Source organism: Phyllobates terribilis, unplaced genomic scaffold, assembly GCF_046119375.1.
Source record: "Phyllobates terribilis strain yellow unplaced genomic scaffold, ASM4611937v1 Scaffold_2__4_contigs__length_985480577, whole genome shotgun sequence".
NCBI classification, from domain to species: domain Eukaryota; kingdom Metazoa; phylum Chordata; class Amphibia; order Anura; family Dendrobatidae; genus Phyllobates; species Phyllobates terribilis.
Genome location: NW_027362762.1, coordinates 759,910,154 through 759,928,816, shown reverse-complemented (window position 1 = coordinate 759,928,816; position 18,663 = coordinate 759,910,154). Strand labels below are relative to the sequence as shown.

At 43.9% G+C, this 18,663-nt stretch overlaps 1 protein-coding gene across 5 annotated transcripts in view; it reads left to right on the top strand.

Moving 5' to 3' along the window:
* SHROOM2 (shroom family member 2) overlaps window positions 1-1,755 on the top strand; it is a 191,474-nt gene extending 189,719 nt beyond the window's left edge. For all 5 annotated transcript variants that reach the window (XM_073667318.1, XM_073667317.1, XM_073667316.1 and 2 more), the window contains 2 exons: window positions 429-701; window positions 939-1,755. In XM_073667318.1, coding sequence (XP_073523419.1) covers window positions 429-701; window positions 939-1,205 — 540 coding nt within the window. In that variant the 3' untranslated portion in view covers window positions 1,206-1,755. The remainder of the gene's footprint in view (window positions 1-428; window positions 702-938) is intronic.
* The last annotated feature ends 16,908 nt before the right edge of the window (window positions 1,756-18,663 follow it).

Here is an 18,663-nt window from a genome sequence, read left to right as displayed (position 1 = left end):
AAGGAACAAGAGCATTATGTCTGTTCATGTGTAAACACATGTTACAAATTGAGTTGCGGGGTTTGCGGTCTGCTCCTGTGGAAGAGATGCGGGAGCTGGATACGGATTTATAGAAAATCTACTGTTTATAAATCTGTAGATAGGCTTTCTAGGAATATGGCTTTGCTGATCAAGGAGGTTTTTTTTTTTTTTTTTTTTTAAAAAAGTATTGTATGAATAGTTTTATTTCACTTATTCCATTTAAAATGAGCTTCAGCCATCCCAAATAGCCATACAGATTTACTAGGGTGTCGTGGCACTGATAAGTTTTAGTAAAGTTCCATTCCAGTTTGGTCAGTTTTCCTGCAGTTATCTTGTGGTGTTGAATATAATACATAGATTTCATAAGATGTCGTTATTTAGCATGTTTTTCTCTCTCTTCACCACAGCAAGAACTCATAGACAGCATCAGTAAGAAGCTCCAAGTCCTACGTGAGGCCCGAGAAACTCTCTTGGAGGACATCCAGTGTAACAATGCGTTAGGGGAGGAGGTTGAGATCATAGTGAAAGAAGTCTGCAAAACAAATGAATTCGACAAGTTTCGAATGTTTATTGGTGATCTGGAGAAAATCGTAAATCTACTGTTGTCACTGTCCGGAAGGCTCGCTCGGGTGGAGAATGCCCTTAATAACCTGGATGAGAGTGCCTCCCCAGAAGAAAGGGTATGTAGACGTTTCATGATCAAGTCCTCTTCTGCTCCTGTTGACCATATTCATAGCATTTCTCTAAGCTATCCAGTTTTCTGATTTGGTCATCCTTCTTGTTGGCATGTTCATGGTGACTGTATTCATATAAATCTATTTTATTTTTGGCCATCATAGTAAGGAAAGTGTCCCCAACATGAGATCTAATGTTTTTGATCTTCCTATTCTAATCAATGCTCGTCTCTATCTTTTCAGCGGACGTTGGTTGAGAAGAGGAAGTTGCTGACGAGACAGCATGAAGATGCAAAGGAATTGAAAGAGAACTTGGACCGCCGCGAGCGCACCGTCTTTGACATTTTGGCTAGTTACCTTAATGAAGAAAACCTTGCAGACTATGAGCACTTTGTGAAAATGAAATCAGCACTCATCCTCGAGCAACGAGAACTGGAAGACAAAATCAAATTGGGAGAAGAACAGTTGAAATGCCTCACCGATAGCCTCCCTCCCGATCGTACGAAGTAGAGAATGGCAGCGCCAAAGCTGGACTTATGGCCGGCCTTCCCTGCACGTTTCTTAATCTCCACCCAGCAAAATGACCAGAATCCTTTTGTCGGATGTAACACAAGATGAAAATGCTTCTTATTAGCAATAATGTTGTTTTTGTTTTTGTTTGATTGGAATTCTATATATTTAATTTTTTTTTTTATTTTATGATGGACTCCATATTTTAGATCTATAGGTATTTCTATTAGAAATGCAAATGTAAATGTACAATTTGAAATCCTCCATATAGTGAACTATTCCATTATTCTGCATGTAGCCATGGTCTCTTCTGTTTTATGTGTAACATTCAGTTTAGGAAATTTCTGCAATGAATCAAGTGACCGCAAATCTGATCTTATTGAATCATGTTATGTAGAACGGTTGCAGATAGAATAGTTGATATTTTTTCTGTTTCTCATTTTTCTTGTCTGATCTCATCCCACCACAGTTATGCAGAGGTTTTATCAGCCTGAAAATCTGCTGTTGTCTCATTTTCTCCTGGAGAAAGATAATAAACATGAAAAACAAATGGCGTCTATCTGTACATGTTGTGGAATGGCGCATCGCACCGGAACTGTAGATACAAAGCGACTTCATATGGATTGTGAGAAGGGGACATGGCATTACGGGGGCTCCTTCCTTTTCCCTAATAAGTAACATTCACATATTGCAATTTTTTGGGTTCTCTGATGTTAACATTTTTACTGAAGATACCAAATGATTCAATTTTTGAAGGGGAATTAGATTGGCACCACGCTGTACATAAGGCTTAAATTGTCATTCATTGGATTGAATGGCGCTAAATTATTGTAATACGTGCATGCCTCTTAATATGTTTAACTGTTCCACCGAGAGATGATAGAAGCTTCTCCTGCTGAGAATCCGCATGGATTTGTTGGGGATTTCCTCCATGTTCTGATAAATCTGATGGAAACTTGCCGGACCCTCCTCTTCAGGTCAATCCACTCCCTTTTCTCAATATTTTTTGAAAACTCCCAATTTGTGTTAGAAACCAATATTTTTCAACCAAACGTACTAGTGCAAAGCCATTAATAAATTCCATGAATGGTTTCATGGGCTTTCTGCATTTTTTTTAAATTTTACTTTTGAGATTTTTTTTCATGCAGTAACACTTGTGGCTTGCAAAAGGAAATTGCTTTAGGAGCAATAAAAAACACGGGAGAACTTTTGAAGACTTTGCACTAGGTGATAGATGGCTTAGAGAAGGTTAAATGACTTGTAATATGCACTTTAGTACATCATGTATCCTTTTAGCTATGTGAATAACAGCAGCTGTCCGTTACTTTATCTATGCTGGTTGATGATGATACACGTTATTTTGCCTTTAATGTCATGCGGTCCCTAATTACGGACACTGGATGTCACTCCTACATTTGACGCCAAAAACATGGCGGGTCTGGATGATTTACTAAAAGGAAAGTGTCCGCAGAATTCCTCTTCCCACCCAAACAATTATATGCACATGTTGCTCTTGTAAGTCCCACAATAGGTTAAACTAGACAGTCCGCTCCTCCCTTGAGAAAAGGAGACTGGATTCTGCTGAGAACCCAAGACAGAAAAAAAATGAACCTATACCCTGATATAGTGCATATAATAACTTGTAAACACTATTTTCCCCTTCTCCCATGACAGCACCACCTGAGAGAGGGTATCCGCCCACCAAGGACAGGAACCTACTGAATAAAAAGGCGGTACCTCTCCTCCGCATCAGCTTTTTTTGGTTCCTGTCCCTGATGGGAGCCTCACCAGGTGGTACCTCACGTACCTGGATTATGGACGGAGCGGCCTGGAGGCCGTGGAAGCAGCAGATAGTCCCTGTTCCCAGCCCGTCTGGCTGCTGCCCGGGTCTGCGTGTGGGGAGGAGGTGCTGTTTTCCTTCGGATGCCTCCCCGCGTGCGCCGGGGCCTGCGGCCGGGTCTGCGCCTCGCAAAGATGAACTGAGCGCGCCGGCCGGCAGGTCTTCCGGGCTGCGCACGTGGGGGTCGCGTCGCACCCTCTGACGGAGCGCGCCGGAAGTCCGGGCTGCGCACGCGCGGGGTGCTGACGCGCCCTATCACGGAGTGCGCCGGAAACCGGGTCTGCGCATGCGCGGGTGGGAAGCTGTCATCCCGCTGCAAGCGCGCCGGGTGCCGCTGGGCTGCGCACGCGCAGAGGCAGGTGGATCTGCGGGTAGCGCGCCAGCTGGCTAAAATTAAAAAAAAAAAGGAAAAAGAGAGATGAGCACGCTGCCGGAAGGGGAGGAGCCTAAAGGAGGTGGAGCCCTACTGCTTTTAAGGATGGGGAGCAATCAGGATGGCGGTGTCTGCATCCCCGCCATGATGAATGAGGAACCGCAGTCACCTGGGCAGCAGCTGTCACCGCCACAGGAAGTACAGCAGCAGCCACAGCCATCAAAGCAGCGCAAGCAGCTCAAACAAATGGAACGGGAATCTTCCCATCGACAAAGTCACAGCAGTGAGGGGCGTACGAGTTCCGGCAAGACTGGTCAGAAAAGACTTCGTCAGTCCACCTCCGCCAGATGGGAGCCCTCATGTGAACGGCAACCACCGCCTCCGGTACCCTAGTCTGAACGGCAGTGTGGTGAGTGATCTTCGTGAAAGTCTCACCTTGAATAATGTGCTCTTCTCTCTCTCTCTTTTCCTCCTTCTTCTCCTTTTATTTCTTGGGGCAGGAGGCGAAGAAGTGTAGTGCTAAAAATAAAAACAGGGAGTGTGCTTTATGCAAAATCGGTCTTCCCACCTCCTATGCCAAAAACCTATGCTCAGACTGTATTCAGAAAACCATTGCAGAGGAGTCCCCCAGGTTTTCTTTAGAATTAAAGGATCTAATCCAGACAGAGGTCAGAGAGTCTTTAAGAGGCTTAACCTCACTCAAAAAGAAGAAGCGAAAACTAGTTTCTTCAGAATCAGAGGAATCAGTGGAGTCCCGTTTTACGAGAGAACTGCCTTCCTCCTCTAATCACTCCTCATCGTCATCGGAGTCTTCGGATGATAATGGGGGGGCAGACCTTGTTTTTCGGTTGATAATACTGAGAGACTAGTTAAAGCCGTCAGAGGGACTATGGGTATTACCGATACCAAAGTGCCCAGAACAGTCCAGGATGTTATGTTCGGGGGCTTAGACCAAAGGAGGAGACGCTCATTCCCGGTCAATGACAGGATTAAATCTCTGATAGAAAGGGAATGGAAGAAACCGGAGAGGAAGGGTCAGCTGCCGTCATCCTCCAAGCGGAGGTACCCCTTTGAGGATGAGGATGCGTCTAAATGGGACAAAACCCCTAAGATTGACGTGGCCATTTCAAAATCTTCAAAAAAATCCACTCTGCCCTTTGAGGATTTAGGAGCCTTAAAAGACCCGCTGGATAAAAAAGCGGAGTCCTTCCTTAAGCAAACCTGGGAGTCGTCAGCAGGGGCCCTTAAACCGGCAGTAGCAGCGACCTGCACTGCTAGATCTATGATGATCTGGCTTCAACAATTGGAAGACCAGATCAGGGGGAATGTGTCCAGGGAGAAAATTCTATCAGACCTTCCTCTTGTGCAGGGAGCGGCTGCATTCCTGGCAGATGCATCGGCAGATTCAGTTAGGCTGGCTGCCCGGTCTGCAAACCTCTCTAATGCAGCCCGTAGGGCGCTATGGCTCAAGAGCTGGCCAGGAGATGTGCAGTCAAAGTCTAAACTGTGCTCAATCCCTTGTGAGGGGGACTTCTTGTTCGGCAAAGGTCTAGATGACATCCTAGATAAAGCCGCAGACAAAAAACATGGATATCCCACGGTGTCTGGTTCCCGATTTAACAGTTCCTTTCGGAAGAGAAAATACTGCCGCAGTAAAGCTCCCAGAGACCAAGGTAGCTGGAAAGACCGAAAGCCGTATAGCAGAGGCTTCATGTTTGGGGGTCCCTCCTCCGAGAATAAGAAAGCCCCTAAGTGACAGTTCCCCCCAGGTGGGAGGAAGATTGTCCCACTTCCTGCCTGCCTGGAAGAAAATTTCATCCAATTCTTGGATCTTAGGGATAATCAGGAGGGGGCTCACACTAGAGTTCAAGAGCAGGCCCAAGAACACTGTCAAAATATCAGCCCCCAGAGGTTTAGTGGAACAGATAGCCTTACAGCAGGAAGTTCTCGCTCTGCTCAGGAAAGGAGTTCTGGTGGAAACACCTGCACCCGAGCAAGGAAGAGGATTCTATTCGACCCTCTTCCTAATAAAGAAGCCGGACGGCTCCTTCAGGACCATTGCGAACTTAAAGAGACTGAACGACCATTTAATCTACAGGCCTTTCAAGATGGAAACAATAAAATCAGCCATAAAGATGTTATTTCCGGTCTGTTTTATGTGCGTCCTCGATCTGAAGGACGCCTACTACCACGTCCCGATTTTGCCAGATCATCAACAGTTTCTAAGAGTAGCTGTACAATTCGGCAGGCACGTAAGGCATTTTCAGTTCGCAGCTCTTCCCTTTGGCATTTCCATGGCGCCGAGAGTCTTCACAAAAATCATTCTGGAGGTCACAGCGCACTTGAGGGAAAGAGATTTTAGTCATCCCTTATCTGGACGACTTCTTAGTAGTGGGCAGATCAAGTCAACTCTGTGCTCTAGCCCTGGCGGACGTCATGGCCAGTCTAAGACGCCTAGGTTGGCTGTTAAATCTGGAGAAGTCAAGGCTGGAACCAAAGAGGGTTCAGTCTTTCCTGGGTCTCATTCTGGACTCGGAAAACCAAACCTGTCTTCTGCCAGAGGAAAAGAAACTGAAGATCAGATCCCTAACATCTCAGATTGTCAGCAATCCGACCATCACCCTGAGGAGTGCAATGTCTCTGTTGGGTACAATGACGTCTTGCATTCCGGCGGTTCAGTGGGCCCAGCACCATTCCAGATGTCTTCAACAGGAGATTCTGGCAGCGGACAGGCGGCTCAAAGGTCGCCTGAATGGGAAAATATCTCTTCCAGATGTTGTGATCAACTCCCTGGACTGGTGGACATCTCCGGTCAACCTATCTTTGGGGGTTCCTTGGACCTTCCAGGTGTCGGATACAATTACAACAGACGCAAGTGCGGAAGGTTGGGGAGCTCACCTAAGGGATCGTTCTGTACAAGGCCTCTGGTCGGACAGCGAGACAAGCCTCTCTTCCAACATGAAAGAGCTGTTGACAGCCAGAAACGCGCTAAAAGAATTCAGTTCTGTTCTTCAGGGTCCTCACGTCAGGATAATGTCAGACAACAGATCAACAGTCGCCTACATCAATCATCAGGGGGGTACCAGGTCTCTCCCTCTGATGTTAATAGCGGATCAGATCTTCAGGTTTGCCGAGAGTCGGCTGGTTACGCTCTCGGCACTGCATATAAAAGGGGAAGAGAACATAAAGGCCGATTTCTTGAGTCGTCACATCTTGAAACAAGGAGAGTGGGAGTTGAATCCAGCCGTTTTTCAGCAGATTGTGGATCGGTGGGGACAGCCCCAGATAGATCTGTTTGCAAACAGACACAATCGGAAGACCGAAACCTTTTGCTCCCTGAATCCAAAAGAGGGGGCGTTTGCGGTGGACGCGCTGCAGATTCAGTGGGATTCACTCTAGCTTATGCCTTTCCCCCTTTAGTACTGATCCCTACTATCCTGAGGAAGATCTGAGAGGAACGGGCGAGGGTTATATTGATCGCCCCGTTCTGGCCCAAGAGACCATGGTTCACTTGGATGAAGAGAATGTCCCAAGCAGATCCATGGGTTCTTCCGGACATCCCGGATCTCCTCAGGCAGGGCCCAGTCTGTCATCCCCAAAGAGCGGGCCTGCATTTGACGGCTTGGATTTTGAGAGGTCGCTATTGACGCAAAGGGGGTTTTCTCCAGATCTTGTTACTACCCTTCTAGCAAGTAGAAAGCCGATAACAACTAGAATCTATGGTAGAACCTGGGCTAAGTTCTTGTCTACCTCGGGTCAGTCTGCCAAAGGGAGGGTTCCTATTGAGGCCATACTAGAATTCCTCCAGAAGGGGTTAAACATGGGACTAGCCACCAGTACTCTTAAGGTACAGGTATCTGCTCTGGGGGCACTGTATAATTATGACTTGGCAGCAAATAGATGGATCATTAGATTTATTAAAGCCTGTCATAGATCCAGACCTATTCCTGTTCCAAGAATGCCTCCTTGGGACCTTAATTTAGTTCTGGAAGCATTAACCAAACCTCCCTTCGAGCCCTTAGAGAAGGTTTCAGAAAAAATCTTAACTTTAAAGACTGCGCTATTGGTGGCCCTGACATCAGCTCGTAGAGTCAGTGATTTACACGCACTATCCATTAACCATCCATTCACTCAAGTATGTATGGATAGAGTAATCTTAAGACCAGACCCGGCCTATCTTCCAAAGGTAGCCTCCAAGTTCCATAGGACGCAAGTAATCACTCTCCCTTCCTTCTATCCTAATCCTAGGGATTCTGAGGAATATAAGCTTCACACCTTAGATGTTAGGAGGGTGTTAGTCCAGTATTTGGAAGTGACAAAAGCCTGGAGAAAGAGTGACGCTTTATTTATATCCTTTCAGGGGGCTAGGAAAGGACTTAAGGTTACAAGGGGGACCATAGCTAGATGGGTCAGGGATACTATTACCTTAGCCTACTCTTCTAGCAATCTGCCGGTTCCTGAGAACCTGAAGGCCCATTCCACCAGAGCGGTAGCTGCTTCCTGGGCTGAGAAGGCGGATGTGCCCATCGACATTATATGTAAGGCGGCAACTTGGTCATCCCCTGCTACATTTTACAAACATTACCGTCTTGACCTTTCCTCTTCTACTGATCTGTCCTTTGGTAGAAGGGTGTTGCAAGCGGTGATCCCTCCCTCTGGTATTTAATCTCTATAAATCTCTCAGGTGGTGCTGTCATGGGAGAAGGGGAAAAGATCCTAGTTACTTACCGGTAACGGGATTTTACAGAGCCCATGACAGCACCCTATTAATTCCCTCCCCTTTATCACTGTGGTGTGCACTTTTTTTAAGGTGTTTAGTACATATGTTGAGGTGGTGGTTATGTATTAACCTGTCTTCGGAGGCCCTCTCATGCTCTGAAACAAAAAATTGATGCGGAGGAGAGGTACCGCCTTTTTATTCAGTAGGTTCCTGTCCTTGGTGGGCGGATACCCTCTCTCAGGTGGTGCTGTCATGGGCTCTGTAAAATCCCGTTACCGGTAAGTAACTAGGATCTTTTTGATTTAAAAAAAAAGCGTAATTTTGACGCATAAGGTTTTAATACTAGAGGTTAGGACTGTCCCGACTGGGTACACCTTGACACTGGTGAGATGGCTTTTACCCTGTTTGCGAAGTACCCTACGTTATTTATATGCACTATTGCTTTTACTTACTTACAGCAGGGTATATGTTCATTTTGTTTCTGTCTTGGGTTTTGTTTGTTTAATGGCCACAGTGTGAACATGCTCCTATTTTGCATGCATACCAGCTTATACTCCAGTTCAGTTGAATTCTGCTCAAGTCCGGGCTTCCCACTGTCTCACGTTTTGACAGCTGGGTGAGTCTTCTTGCTTCTCAAGAGGAGAATTTAATACCTTATTTTGAATATAGTTCTATATGTTGCAACGTAAGATGGATCTCTTTATAGGGAGCAGGGGGATGGGTAAATGCTACAGACTTTACTATATGGTTTAAACATTGTGTAGTAAGAGACTCAGTAAGCCGCTACGTCCTTTTCCTTTAGCTAGTCTGCTGAATACTCATGGACATTTATTACATGGCTAATATATAACTATATTCACTATGAAAATTAAATTCTGGCTCCTGTATGAAGGGGAGGAACATTTTTGGCCAATTTGCATTTCATTGATTCACTTCGCCAGGTTTGTGAATCAATTTAGGTGAATTCATGAGAAAACTAGGTTAAACGATTCTCCCATTGTATTCAGTTGAGTAGCAACCTTACAAAACAGAAAAATTAATGCGCCCCCTCCCAGCCCTAAAGCTGTGTCCATATGTTGCGGCTGTGTTGTGCAATTTTCTGCAGCGCCAAAATTTTTTCCACAATTTTGGAAAATTGTAGCAAAATAATGTGTTTTTGCCACGATCGGAAAACAATATGGAAACATGGCCTAAATCCTGCAGATATAAGCGCTATGCTTCTCTTACCACTCAGGTGCTGTATACAAGCAGCGATCCTCTTACCGTGGGTCAGTCGTGACCGCAAATTGCAGACGGGACTGGGTCTGTGTTCAGCTCCATGTGCTCATCCGCGCTGCAGGTGGGTGCCGGAGATGCTTTCCATTACATGCATTATTCTGAATGAAAAATTGACCAAACTAGTGCACGCTGCAATTTTTTTTTTATGTACAGCTCCTCAGTTTGCATGGTAAATTGGTCATGTGCACTGGCTATAATGGGTCCACACGTAATAAGTATATTCTCATCTGAACAAGCCCTAAGACTGACAAACTGATTTGCTGATGAGATGTGTTTGAGAGGAGTCTTATTATTCCAACTCGTCACTTTTTGTGTTTTTCTGATGGGTCACCTTTAAGTACTCATGCAGACCACTACTGGAAACGAAGGGGTTGAACAACATGACAAAGAAGGGTTTGCTTTTGCTCCAGAAATGGCACCACTCTTGCCCATGAGCTGTTTCAGTACTGCGGCTCAGCCCCGTTCACTCCAAAGCAGAATGTGAATTCTTACCTGAAAAAAACAATCTGTCCAATGGATTGCTATTGTTCGAGATTTTTAGACAGAACTGACAGGTTTTCATGATTATCAAATTTGTGCATAATTTAAAAAAATAATAGAATGTTATGGGATAGATACTTTGTTTTGCACAAGTTTTTCTCCTATTTTATTGTTGGATCTTGGGTATGAATTGCCTCTTGTCTTATTTTCAAGAAGTGATCAGGAAAATAGATGGTAAACTATACCTCACTTTGACATGAGTCCACATAGCCTTATGTACATTATGTACATGCAATACATTTATAAAAGAGGCACATATAAGCAGAAAGCAATAAAGCGCAGATGTGATTGTTCAATACTAGGTTCAGCATGTCTAATGATGTTATGAATAAGCAGTACTTGGATAGATTGTCACAGCGCACATACAGACATAATAGTGCTCCAGGGTAAAGCTGAAGTCCAAGCAGGAGGTGTAAAGCCATAGTCTGTCTATAAGGCCACGGCCCCACTATCAGTATTCGGTCAGTATTTTTTCTCAGGAGTGGGAGCCAAAACCAGGAGTGGGTGATAAATGCAGAATTGGTGACTTGTTTCTATTATACCTTTTCTCTGATTGTTCCTCACCTGGTTTTGGCTCCCACTCCTGAGAAAAAATACTGACCGAATACTGATCAAATACTGATAGTGGGGCCGTGGCCTAAGCTGAAAAAAGGACTATTAAGTTCTGCTCTATCCTCTTCCCGTTATTTTTCATCCATTAATAAAGGACTCATTATAAGTCAATGAGATCTTTGTGAAAAGTTGGCAATGAAGAATGAGCACACAACAGACTTAACTCTTCCTCTTGAGCCCGGCTGTTTCTACCTTTTGGTACCAGGACAATTTCTCAATCGACTCTACCGCAAAAGAAGAGATCTTTGTATCATAACCTGGTGAAGGTTCACACTTTGTACATAGTCTCCTATTTATCTTCTTTCTTCTCCAAGAAAACAATGCTGCTCCTTTTGCAAGTGCAGAGAACAATTTCTTCTACCACCCCATGTCTAGACTCTTTGGCTTCCGAGGCCAAATACTGAGGTCACGCAGCCGAGTACCATTCAAGAAAACGGTACATTGAATCCAAGTGCTTCTTCTGACCAGCACATTAGAAACCATTGTTATTAGTGTGCCTATGCCACATGGTTCTGCATCATTTTAGCTTCCTCACACATTGCAGATTTGCTGCGGACAACTTCAATGCGAATACTGACTTGCACTGTAAACCTTTATATCTGCAGCATGTCAATTCTTTGCGGGTATTTTCACTGTAGATTTCACTTTTCACAATGGCATTGGGTAAAATCTGCCCAAAATACACAACACCATATGCGTCAAATACTTTTGGATTTTGTTGCAGATCCATGTCAGAATCGACACAGATTTGTTCCATCACATGTGAACATAACCTAATAGTCTTATGAAAATTGGTTATATGTATAACAGAAATCAATAATTACATAATGCTTTGTTATACTCCCCAAATCATCCATTCATTCATGCTTTGACATAAAGCCTTTTTTTTCTTTTATCATGCAAAACGCTTAGGGTGCTTTCACATTGCATTCTGGCACCTGTTCCGTGGCCCCGTTCTACACCTGGGTGGCCAGCATTTTTATTGGTATATGGTCCCTCATCCTGGTTCCCTATCCTGGTATATGATCCCCCATCCTGGTATATGCTCCCCCATCCTGGTATATGCTCACTCACCCTGGTCTCTTACCCTGTTATATATACAGTCTATAGAGGCTTTGGACAGAAGGACACATCCCTGATTATATTATAGATGGCCCTGTCTGCACATATGTCGGAGTCCCATTTTGCAAAGGGTTCGGATGTCAGCCCGGACGAGGCCACCAAACTGGTGCCGGAACGCAATGTGAAAACACCCTAAGCATACAGCACTTACATAATTATTTAAATGGGTTCTCCACTTTGGGCAGTTTGAAGTATTGCTTGACAATAAGCCGATTGCATTAAGACCACCTGGGAAAATTTCAGCAACTGTATCTAACCTGATCCTGTCAGTGAAGAGGCCCTAATAGGTTGTTGGTCGACAGCCATCGTTCCCGACTCTCCCATACATATAAGTGAAAATTAGCCCAGCGTTCATGTGTATTTGGTTGGGGGAGAGGGAAAATCACTGCCGGATATCACTGGCATCCTCTTATTTCCACTGAAAAGGTTCAGGTGTTGAAATTCCAACAACCCAATCCTCTACGCTGACATCACCTCCCATGGTGTACATTCCCTAAGGCTGGCCATACACAATAGATGGCTGTCTGTTAAATGATGCTTCAGCCGATCGCTCATCCGACACTCCTATACACAGGAGCCCTTGTTCGGCCGAGCACTCCTGTGTTCTCTATGAGAAAGCCACCGACTAACATGAGAACAAGGCGATCAGCAGTCTGAAATCGCACATGTGTGATCAACATTTCTCCCAACCATCAGTCGGCCAGCAACCATATTTACCAATGGCTGAACTCGTCAATATTGGTGGGTTCAGTTGGCTTTAATCTAATGGGTATGGGGGCCTTAAGCCTCATTACTAATATACTAGAGAGCAAAAAATATCCAAACGAGAGCGCTCTGACCATTGCTAAATTCAAGTATTCCTCCATTTCCCCCTAAATTATAATGATCCAACTGTACAGAGCTTTGCCTCCCCACCCACTCTAAATGTGACTCTTGCTAAAGGAAATGATTCTTTACCTTTGTTCAGTACCTGCTGTGTTTCCATGAGGTTCATACTTATACTTTTTGCCTTATACTTACAACAGGTCAAAGTGCATCTCCATTTAATAATTTGCTTGATTGATTGTTTCATCATTTGTAAATGTCTGAAATTACTGCTCACAAGGAATGATTTATTTTATTATCTGGATCAGTATTATATGAAACAATAGATCACAAATAATGGAGTGAAAATACCAAAAGGGTTCAGTAAGGCGGCTTATCTACTGAAAGTCACTCAGGTTTGTGATAGGATTGGATCCCAGCAGATGGAGGTAAGAAAATCCATCCCAATTCTCTTTATAGGAATCCATTCCCTCATACATGTAATGAAGTTCCATTTAAATTTATAGAAAATGCTAATTAATCAGAACCTGATGGTGCACTATCCATTACTCTGGTAACTTTCCACAATAGTGTTAAAGGGGTTCTTCACCTTTTGGGAACCTTTTTTTTTTAATTAAATGCATGCTAAAAATTGTTTGCAAATGGTTTTCATTAAAAATTTTGCACCATTCACCTTCTATAGCCTCTGTGCTAAGGATCGCTTACACAAGCGTATAACACGGCCAATAGCCTTCGGATGTTTTATCGAATGGCACTCAGCCCAATGCTATAGAATGCGGCAGCGCCGATCTGTGCTTTTTTTCTCATGCTGAATTGGCATGAGAAAAAAAATGCGGCATGTTGCTAGTGCCTCCAATAATCGGACCATGTACACAATGGTATACAATTGCATACAAGTCTATGGGTCCGTGTGAAACATCGGACTGCACTCGGATGTCATCCAAGTGCAGTCCGAATTACGCAGATACAATGGAGAAGGTGTAGAAATTAAGTTCTCAGTCTTCTCTGCACCTGTGAAATGATTCTCTCATGCCGGAGAATCAGATCACAGTAAACTCACACTCTGCTCAATCTCTGACAGAGCCGAGTGTCATTAGGATGATCAATCCGATTCTTTCATATGAGAGAACATATAACCGTCTGACCGCCGCCTTAGGCCCCATTCACACGTCTGTGCTTCACATGTCTCCGGTATGTGTGAAAATGGACGCCACATGTACCGGAGATATGTACACCCGCACGAGTTTTTCCAGATAATCATAAGTGATAAATGTCAGATAGGAGACAGTCCCCCCACTTTAATGAATAGAGGCCTCTATCTTCTCAGTGAAGCAGCTTGAACTTGCAGATGGATTTTGGAAAGAGAGCTGTGGATGTGCATATGTGCAACTCTTAGGCCTCTTTCACACATCAGTGTTTCCATTAAGTGTGGTGCCAGTTTTCACACGTACTGGAGGCACACACACACCTAGATCCATTCAAATGTCTGTGCACATGTCAGTGTGTTTCCACGGACCGAGTGTCCGTGGGCAAAGCGCGCTGACATGTCTGTTTTTTGCACGCCACACTGGCCACAAAACCTTCCACACACGTGCACACTGATGACACGTACCGGAGCTGTTTCCAAGCGCTGGGTGCTTAAGGAATCTCATCATTGTACCTTGCTTGTGCTGCGATCAGCCCGAGCAGGGGGCAATGTTGAGAGTAGTATTCTGCCCCCGTTGTCGCCAACAAGTGTAAAAATAGGAATAAAATAAAAAACACATTATACTCACCATTACACCTAATTCCCTGAAGCCACTGTCCCCTGTAAACAAACCAAAAATAAAAAAGAACAATATCCCTCACCTGTCCGAAGTTTAAATAATCCAGTGTTCCACGCCATAATCCATCTGTGCGACATTCCTTCATCAGCGTGAGTGGTGACTTGAGGCGACTGCACACGCTGAGGAGCAGGGGAGAATGACTCGATGCTGCGAGCTGGCCCCTGAACTGCGCTGAGCTCACTGAGTGACAGGACACTGCTCACTGAGCTCAGAGCAGTTCATTGGCCTGCTCACTGCAGCGAATCATTCTCCCCTGCTTTTCAGCATGTGCGGTCGCCTCAAGCCACCACAGATGCTGATTGTGAGGAGCGGCCCACTTACTAAAGTCTATGAGACTTTTCCATCACGAAGCTCAGTTTCCGTTAATATTATTATTGTGTTTTATTAGAGATTTGCTTTCTGTGTTTTATTATCATAGAATCATAGAATGGTAGAGTTGGAAGGGACCTCCTGGGTCATCTGGTCCAACCCCCTGCTCAAAGCAGGATTCACTAAATCATCTCAGACAGATGTCTGTCCAGCCTCTGTTTGAAGACGTCCATTGAAGGGGAACTCACCACCTCTCGTGGCAGCCTGTTCCACTCATTAATCACCCTAACTGTCAAAAAGTTTTTTCTAATATCTAATCTGTGTCTCCTCCCATTTAGTTTCATCCCATTGCTTCTAGTGTTTCCTTGTGCAAATGAGAATAAAGATGATCCTTCTACAATGTGACAGCCCTTGAGATATTTGTAGATAGCTATTAAGTCTCCTCTCAGTCTTCTTTTTTGCAAGCTAAACATTCCCAAATCCTGCAACCGTTCCTCATAGGACATGGTTTGCAGACCAGTCACCATTCTGGTCGCTCTTCTCTGAACTTGCTCCAGTTTGTCTATGTCTTTTTTAAAATGTGGTGCCCAAAACTGTACACAGTATTCCAGATGAGGTCTGACCAAAGAGGAGTAAAGACCGATAATGACTTCACGTGATCTAGACTGTATGCTTCTGTTAATACATCCCAGAATTGTATTTGCCTTTTTTGCTGCTGCATCACACTGTTGACTCATGTTCAGTCTATGATCTATTAGTATACCTAAGTCTTTTTCACATGTACTGTTGCTTAGCTCTATTCCTCCCATTCTGTATATGCTTTTTTCATTTTTATTGCCCAGATGTAGTGCTTTGCATTTTTCCCTGTTAAAAACCATTCTGTTGGTTGCTGCCCACTGCTCCAGTTTATTTAGGTCTTTTTGAATCCTCTCTCTCTCTTCTCTAGTATTAGCTATCCCTCCTAGCTTTGTGTCATCAGCAAATTTAATCAGTTTACCCTCAATTCCTTCATCTAAATCATTGATAAAGATGTTGAACAATACAGGTCCCAGGACGGAGCCCTGTGGTACCCCACTTGAGACATTCATCCAGCTGGATGTGAAGCCATTTACAACCACCCTTTGAGTCCTATCACTAAGCCAGTTATGAATCCACCTAACAGTTGCCTGGTCCATTGCATACTTGGTCATTTTTTCAATAAGGATGGTGTGAGATACTTTGTCAAATGCTTTGCTGAAGTCAAGATATACTATATCTACAGCATTTCCCTGATCCACCCAGTCAGTGATTCTGTCATAGAAGGAAATTAAGTTAGTCTGACATGACTTGTTAGTTACAAACCCATGCTGACTCTGGTTAATCACTTCATTCTTATCCATGTACTTACATACATGTTGTTTAATAATTTGTTCAAAGATCTTTCCTGGTATAGAAGTCAGACTCACCGGCCTATAGTTCCCTGGGTCCACCTTCTTCCCCTTTTTGAAGATAGGAACAACATTTGCTCTTCTCCAGTCTTCTGGGACTTCTCCTGTTCTCCAAGAATTTTCAAAGATTATGGAGAGTGGTTCTAAAATTTCTTCTACGATCTCCTTCAGTACTCTGGGGTGTAATTCATCTGGACCTGGAGACTTGAACTCATTTATGTTAGCTAAATATTCCCTCACAATCTTTCTGTTTACAGATAACTTGGATTCTTCTATTCCTTTAAAAGGACAGTGAAGATCAGTTGATGTTACATTTTCTTTCTGAGAGAAAACAGATGCAAAATAGGAATTATTAATTAATTAATGTTCTGCTTGCTCGTCAGTTTATGTACACTAATTTTACTTGTAAAGTGTTCAGCTTCAAGAATCAATGTTTCCATTCAGTGACAGTAAGCAGAGGAAGACATGCTGGCTGGAACTTATGTATACATAAGGCCTGACAAGAGATTGCCAAAGGTAAATGTAAATTCTGTTAATCTCGCTAATATCTCAGGGGCCTTAAACCATTGTTCAAACAGCGACTAGGCCCATTGTGTGAGTGTTGAATGTAGATGCGGTGTAGCCGTCACCACAGGGAGTCTCACATGCAGACCCAGGTTCTGTGTCCGACCTGAGAAAAATACCTCCACTAATACACAGGGTGAGAGCAGTTCTGCCCATTCAGGGGGCTGATCCCAGTGAAGGAAAAAAGAAGCCACTTGTTTAGTGGGGAGTTGTGTGGAAGGACATTGAAGGAATGGGATCGAGACTGAGGACTTGGACCATGGATGGATCGATGGTATATGGTGATCAGTACCGGCTGGGATGGATAAACATTCTACAGTTGGGAGATATGTCATTGGGATTTAAACTTTCTTAAAGGACTGTGCTACTGGATACCTGTGCTTCCATCGTTTTATCTGTCATATGGAGGATTGTGGACTGAGACAATTGTAATTTGGATATTTACCTGTAATTGCTGTATTACCTTGGATGCAAGGAATAAAATATTGTTGCATCGTTAACCTGCCTAGGTGATGATTAAAAACCCATAAACTCACACTAATGAAGAAATGTTTGTCAGATGGATTACAGCGTGGGACACTGGATTATTTCATCTTCAGACAGGTGAGGGATATTGTTCTTTTTTATTTTTGGTTTGTTTACAGGGGACAGTGGCTTCAGTGAATTAGGTGTAAAGGTGAGTATAATGTGTTTTTTATTTTATTCTTATTTTTACACTTGTTGGAGACAGCAGGGGCAGAATACTACTCTCAACATTGTCCCCTGCCCGGGCTGATCGCAGCGCAAGCAGGGGACAATGATGAGACTTGCCTCCAGCACCTGGCGCTTGGGAACAGCGCCAACTGTGCCGCTGATTCCCAGGCACCAGTACGTGTGATTTTGATGCGGCACACCGTTGCCACACGTATGCCATCCAGGTAAACATGGACAAGGATATCTATGGTTTTTCCAGTACCGGAAATAGGATGTGTGAAAGAGGCCTTATTTTAAGCCTGTGAGCTACTGATGCAGCTGATGAGGCTTGGCATGCTTTTTTTCTGTAACTTGTGGCACCTTATCTGGTGGAACTTTAGGAGGTCTCTTACCACCAGTAAGTGAAGGTCATGGAGGTAAAATGTTTATGGTAGGAAACACCTTATAGTTTCACTGATCACAAAGAGGAAGATATAAAAAAAACTGTCTATAAGAAAAATTGTGTTTACAGCTCATAGCAACAGGTGACAGCACAGCTTTTGTTAAATCAGCTGCGCAAAAATGAAAGCTGATCTCTGCTTACTCTGGGCAATAAGGACAGGGCTCTTTAAACAGTTGTGATACACTGTATTGAGACACCTATACATTATATCTACCAGATCTTTTATCGTATCCCACTCTAAGTCCATGTCAGCCTGCTCCACTGACCAGCAGCTACTCTGTGGATGCATTTCAGGGGCCCCTGTCTAAGTCAAAATCCCTGTACAGTGGTTAAACGGTGAAGGCCAGGGCAACCTCTAGGATCTGATAGACAAAGTGTCTAGTACTAAGTCTGTCTATGGCAACCCCATTAAGAGCTGCCAGACTATCATGCGCAGTGACGCCATGACAGTTGAAAACTCCATGTTTATTGTAACTTTACTCCATACATGCTAAATCCACTGAACACAGGTCATCAAACATCTGACGCGTTTCGGAAGTAAACTTTCTTATTCATAGTTCAAACTGATTTGTTACAACGATGGCATACTGGCAGCCTAGTACAGTACCACGCTTGAATTCAGTAAACTTTTTAGAACACCCCATGCTTTCACAAATGTGTGTAAAGGCAGACTGCTTGACTATGGGCTGGATTTTATACATCTGTCCATATGATTACTGTATGTAAAACCCAGTATGTTAAATAATTTGCAGGCTCGACATACTCCAGGAAATCAGAAGTAGTCAAGAAATGGAAACCTGAAAAACATAAAAAGAAAGAAAGAAAAACAAAACACTGTCCCTCATTCACCAATTTATTAAAAAAAAAAGTTCCCACGCAGGTCCGAT